This window comes from Wasmannia auropunctata, unplaced genomic scaffold, assembly GCF_000956235.1.
Source record: "Wasmannia auropunctata unplaced genomic scaffold, wasmannia.A_1.0 LD335960.1, whole genome shotgun sequence".
NCBI classification, from domain to species: Eukaryota; Metazoa; Arthropoda; class Insecta; order Hymenoptera; family Formicidae; genus Wasmannia; species Wasmannia auropunctata.
Window position 1 is genome coordinate 18,728 of NW_012026930.1, and position 6,391 is coordinate 25,118.

At 54.5% G+C, this 6,391-nt stretch overlaps 2 protein-coding genes across 2 annotated transcripts in view; both read left to right on the forward strand.

The window, feature by feature from the left end:
- LOC105455029 overlaps positions 1-3,854 on the forward strand; it is a 13,725-nt gene extending 9,871 nt beyond the window's left edge. The window contains exon 2 of the mRNA XM_011698067.1: positions 978-3,854. Coding sequence (XP_011696369.1) covers positions 978-3,854 — 2,877 coding nt within the window. The remainder of the gene's footprint in view (positions 1-977) is intronic.
- A 1,492-nt stretch (positions 3,855-5,346) lies between these two features.
- LOC105455031 lies at positions 5,347-6,063 on the forward strand. Its single transcript, XM_011698068.1, has one exon. It carries the CDS (start codon positions 5,347-5,349, stop codon positions 6,061-6,063), a length of 717 nt encoding a protein of 238 aa, XP_011696370.1.
- The last annotated feature ends 328 nt before the right edge of the window (positions 6,064-6,391 follow it).

The window sequence follows — 6,391 nt, forward strand, 5'->3', positions numbered from 1 at the left end:
CAAACCAATGGTACCATCTTATGGTGCCTTCTAAACCAAACAACTTTTGTCTGAAAAATTTTTTTCTCCCGGGCTTGATTTTCGAGATATTCGACTGGATGGATTAAAATGGTCCACCCTGTATATATTACGACTCTATGTCTTAACACAATAGATTAAAGGAATGGTTATCTTGGTGCTTCTTATAATATCTCTATGTAAATTTTATTACAGAATTATATTACGAATTCTAGTTTTATTATAATATAAATTTTGTTACATTAATATCACAAGTTATTATTTAACATAATATTATTGTCCTTTGTAGTGCGTAAGTACGTAAATGAATTCGGACTCGTTAATTTAATAAATAATCTCTTCATTTGGCGAGTGTTCTAAATTAACCAAAAAACACGGAAAAAAAACACATTCCGTACAAGGTGAGTCACGTTCGGCGAAAACAGCTGATCGGCAGCTGTCTGGCAGCAACAACAGCTGATCAGCCCTGTTTTGCTGAAACTCAGTTCTTGCGAAAAACATCCGGCCCGCAGCGGACTATATAACTCCGCTTTTTCGCGCTTAGCGCGCCTTTTTTTCACGGAACAGTGATTGCGTCACGACGGCAAGGCTTCTTACGAGCTCAATTCCATCCCTCGGCACTAGCTACACGTCTGTACGACTATCGATCGTGCCGAGTCGTTCGAACAGTTCGGGAAGTTGTCCGCGCGACACGAGAAATTTCGGCTTCTGTATATATTGTGTAAATATACGTCTTTTGTGTAACTCGCGTTTGAATTTCTTGAACTCTGTGCCGTCGCTACCTTCTCAGCATCCTCACTTCTCTCAATTCTGAATCGCGGACAAAACATTGTTGGTCCTTCGAGCCGGATAGACATTCCGGTGCACGTTTTGCCGCGATTCACGTGGTGGTGGTGAGTGATACGCGTTGAAGTTCACACGGCAGAGAAGATGAGTCTCGACACGGAAGGCCTCCTTAGAACTCAGCAAGATTTATTTGGGCGTATTGCTCGTGCGCAAGAGAATCTGAGAAAGGCCGGAGCCGCGAAAGTCACACGGGAGCAGTGGAGACGCGAATCAAGCTACTCGACTCCAACTGGGAAAAATTCGAGGCCACCCATGACGTACTAAGATCTAGTCATTGGAAGTCGATAAGCGAGCACGATTACACAAAAAATGACTTCTATGGATGTGTGGAGGAAACATATGTTGCACAACGAACCGCCTTCGCAGATCTACTCGAAGAGTTAAAGGGCAAGGCAGCAGAGGAGTTGAGCGCGTCGCTCTCTAGTCAGGGAGAGGGCTCCGCCCGCAGAACCCTTCCTCGCATACAACTTCCTTCCTTCTCCGGAAAGTTCGAGGAATGGCCAGCGTTCAAGGACCTTTTCCTATCAATCATCCACGGGAGTTCCTCATTGTCGGAGGTGGAGAAACTCCACTACCTGCGAACCTGCCTGAAGGGAGAGGCCGACCAGTTGGTTCGCAACGTGCCGTCGACCACGGAGAATTACGAACGAGTGTGGACCATGCTCACCGATCATTATGAAAACAAGCGACTACTGGTGAGAGCTTGTTTCTCAGCATTCACAGCTCTTCCGAAGATGAAAGGTGAGTCGGTAACGGAGCTTCGGCGACTCTTCCACGGAATGCTGCAAACCATTGGGTCGCTCGAAGGCATTGGGCGCCCAATCACGAATTGCAGCGACTTGTTCGTGCACCTCATCGTGGAGATGCTCGATCCACGGTCCCGACAGGAATGGGAAACGAACATCGGAGGTACCTCCGGCCCACCTTCATGTGATGAGCTCAAGGAGTTCCTGGAAAGCCGACTTCGGACACTGGAAGCTCTACATCCGAGTGGCAACGACTCGTCGGAAAAAACGGGAAACCCGGCGCCTCGCACCGCTCGGTCACATTTCGCGCAGAAGACGTTCAGGCCGACGAAGTGTTCGCTCTGCCAGAAAAAGCACTACATCCTGACCTGCCCTGAGTTTCAAGGGAAGTCAGCGCAGCAGCAAAGGGACTACGCCGAGGCCAACAATTTGTGCTTGAACTGCTTCGGCAAACACAAATTGAGCACCTGCCCTTCGAGGAAGTCCTGTGCGGCATGCAAGCAGCGACATCATAGCTCCATCCACGATGTCTGTGCAACGGCTAAAAGCGATGGAGTAGACGCCCCCAGTTCGCTGCATGTCCACAACACGGAGGGCGAGCGCGCTACCGTGCTGCTGGCAACTGCGAGGGTCACGGTGACTAATAAGTATGGCACTCCGAGACCAGCGCGCGCGCTGGTCACGGAGTCCTTCGTGCAACGGTTGCGACTTCGGCGCTCTCCTTCCTCCACGGTCATTTTCGGCGTTGGCGGACAGGAAACCGGCGTCTCGCGAGGCAAGGTAATGCTGACTCTTACTTCATGCGTTACTTGCGCAACAATTCACGTAGCCGCGTTCATTTTGCCGCGCATTTCGGTCTACGGCGGACGCGTTGGCTCGACCGAGACAACGTGGCCACACGTGCGAGACTTGCCACTTGCAGACCCAAGCTTTCGGTCAGGAGATTCGATTGACATTCTCTTGGGTGCGGACGTGTACTCCGAGATCGTGGAGAACGGTCTCCGTAAAGGTCAATCCGGCACCCCCGTTGCGCAGAGGACATCTCTTGGTTGGATTCTGTCGGGAGTGATAGGCAGCGCCGGGCCACGGGAGCCTGTCGCGTCTCACCAATGTTCGGCCGACGAGGACTTGGCCGCGCTGGTGAGGGCCTTCTGGGAACAAGAAGAGCTCACACCGACTGCAAGACCTCTCGCTGACGACGACCGTCGATGTGAAGAGCATTTCGCGAGCACGCACCGCAGACTTGCGTGCGGGCGATACCTTGTACGACTGCCTACGGGGCCCATTCTGCCACCTCTCGAGGACTCACGGAAAGCAGCATTGCGCACTCTTAATAGCATGGAACGAAAATTCGCTTCCAATGTCGACTTTCATGCCATGTACTCCGAATTCTTGAAGGAGTATGAGGCACTGCAACATATGTCCCTGGCACCACCACCGGAACAAGCGAGACGCCCGCGAACTTGCTACTTGCCACACCATGGGGTCACTAAGATGTCCGGAGACGTAGCAAGGATCCGAGTCGTCTTCAACGGCTCGGCGCGCCTCGCCTCGGGTGACGCTCTCAATAGAGCCTTATTGACGGGACCCAACCTTCTGCCGGCGTTGGCAGACATACTTTCGCACTGGCGGGTGCATCGATTCGCCATGGCGACGGACATCGAAAAGATGTACCGACAGGTCCTCGTTCACGAGGACGATCGAGACTTGCAGCACATTCTCTGGCGAACGAATCCTACCGAACCGATTAAGGAATATCGGCTCAACACGGTAACTTACGGTCTTACCTACGCACCGTACCTTGCCATTCGTACGTTGCGGCAGTTGGCAGACGACGAGGAAAAACGCTTCCCCTTGGCCGCGATGGTGCTCCGGCGAGACGTGTATGTCGACGACATCCTCACCGGAGCCGACACATTGGCAAAAGCTCGTTACTTACGAGATGAATTAATACAACTCTGTGCGGCGGGCGGTTTCCCGCTGAGAAAATGGGCGACCAATGACGACGAGCTGCTAAAGGACATCCCGGTCAATCATCGGCAGCGAGATGGTCTCCTGGAATGGGAGCCAGACACAAGCCATTCCACCTTGGGGCTGCAATGGCATCCGTTGCAAGATGCATTCGCCTATAAGGTACGACCATGCGAGGAGAGGAGCGTGACGAAGCGGGCGTACTGTCCGAAACAGCGCGACTCTACGATCCGTTGGGCTGGCTGGCGCCGGTGGTCGTGCAGGCGAAGATAACAATGCAATCCTTATGGATGCAAAAGATTGGCTGGGATCAACCCGTGCCCGTCAAGGACGAGCAAGCTTGGCGACGTTTTCGACAAAAGCTCCCGCTATTGGAAGGCATGAGAATCCCGCTGGCTTCACACGTCAGAAGCGGACAATCAAATGGAGCTTCATGGATTCGCCGACGCCTCGGAACGGGCATACGCAGCGGTGCTCTATCTGCGGGTCGAGACCGGCGAAGGTAAAATCCACGTATCCTTGCTGCAGGCGAAGACGCGGGTGTCGCCGCTGCGACAAATTTCGCTGCCGCGGCTGGAGTTGTGCGCGGCCGCACTCCTGGTGCGCCTCGCTGAGCAGGCGGCGGGACTGTTCGGCGTGCCGGGGAGGCGTGTTCACCTGTGGTCCGACTCCACAGTAGCATTGGCGTGGATACGCGGCCACCCTTCAAGGTGGACGACTTACGTGGCTAATCGAGTCGCTGACGTGCAGCGAACACTGCCTGACGCGCTTTGGCACCACGTGCCCGGAGAAGAGAACCCCGCCGACTGCGCGTCCCGCGGACTTTCACCGGGCGACCTTGTGCACCATCCTCTATGGTGGCATGGCCCGACGTGGCTCGAGACCGATGGCGGCCGTTGGAGCGAAGTGTTGCCACAACCGGAGTTGAACACGGAGCTACCAGAGCAGCGGAGGCGAGCGCACACCGTGGCTGCACGAGACGACCCGGAGCTCTTGCTTCGATTCTCCCGACTTCAACGTCTACTACGAGTCACCGCCTGGTGCCGCAGGTGGCTAAGCGCACGACGCTCCTCGGGGAGGGGTCATTTTGTTTCAGGTGTCCTATCACCCGCGGAACTAGAAGAAGCCGAGCGGACATGGATTACCACGGTGCAATCCATCTGGTTCGCAACCGAGCTAAAAGCGGTCAGTCGTGGAGAGGCGGTGCCAAGGCGTAGCAACCTTCTACAATTGAGCCCCTTCCTTGATGATCATGGGCTGCTCAGGGTAGGAGGGAGGCTCAAACACGCAATTCTAAGTCAGGACGAGAGGCATCCCATCATTCTTCCACGGGAGTCACACCTGACGGCCCTACTGGTGGGGGCCTATCAGACGGACACTGCATGGGGGGATACAGCTGACCCTTGGCACACTGCGGCAGCGATTCTGGATCCCGGGCGGAAGGGCGGTGGTGAAGAGCCACATTCACCGCTGCCTCCCGTGCTTGCGATGGCGGGCGGCGACCCCTCACCCGTTGATGGGCGATCTGCCACCGCCGCGAGTTCGCGTGTCGCGGGCATTTGCCAACACCGGAGTGGACTACGCTGGCCCCATCTGGCTCCGCACCGCGAAGGGTCGAGGCCACAAAGCCCACAAGGGCTTTTTGGCCATTTTTGTATGTCTGAGCACTCGGGCTGTGCATTTAGAAGTGGCCTCAGATTATACAACTGAGGCGTTCCTAGCCGCCTTTCACCGCTTCGTCTCGAGGAGAGGTCTCTGCACCACTATGTACAGCGACCGGGAAACCAACTTTGTGGGAGCGGACGCGCAACTGCGAGGTTTCTTCCGCGATGCCGCTCGAGAGCGCCACATCGCCAACGTTCTGGGGGCCGAGGGTGTGCAATGGCGTTTCAATCCTCCCGCAGCGCTGCATTTCGGAGGAATATGGGAGGCAGCCGTGAAATCTACCAAGCATCATCTTCGGAGAGTCATCGGAGACACCACTCTCACGTACGAGGAGCTTTCGACATTCTTAGCGCAAGTCGAGGCCTGCCTCAACTCGCGGCCACTGTTGGCGCTTTCAGATGACCCCGAGGACCTTGCAGCGCTCACCCCGGGGCATTTTCTCGTGGGCGCCGCGCTGAATGCAATCCCGGAACCGACGCTCGCGAAGGAGCCAACCAGCCGTCTGTCTCGATGGCAGCTCCTGCAAAAAATGAGGGACCACTTCTGGGACAGATGGTCACATGAATACTTGCAGACACTCAACGCCCGACCGAAATGGTGCAAGAAGATGCACAATTCGAAGGTCGGAGATTTGTGCCTCATACGGGGAGAACTCGTCCCCCCGACCAAGTGGCCCCTGGCTAGGGTCGTGGATGTACATCCCGGACAAGACAGCCAAGTACGAGTGGTCACCGTTAAAACGGTCACCACCACAATCGTGAGGCCTGCGTGTAAGATCGTACAGCTGCCGTCGAACGATGGAGACATCAACACATAAATGAATCACGTCTTAATTCTCGATGGAATACTTCGGTAGGGACGAAACTAACGCATTGCAATTAAATTAATATACGGTATCTCACCGCGCACAACCAACTCACATTTTGTCAGAGCACTGACGAGGCGGGCGGAATGTTCTAAATTAACCAAAAAACACGAAAAAAAAACACATTCTATACAAGGTGAGTCACGTTCAGCGAAAACAGCTGATCGGCAGCTGTCTGGCAACAACAACAGCTGATCAGCCCTGTTTTGCTGAAACTCCGTTCTTGCGAAAAACATCCGGCCCGCAGCGGACTATATAACTCCGCTTTTTCGCGCTTAGC

Excerpts from the sequence above, each read along its gene's own strand:
- LOC105455031 (XM_011698068.1), top strand. The coding sequence starts at position 5,347 with ATGTACAGCGACCGGGAAACCAACTTTGTGGGAGCGGACGCGCAACTG.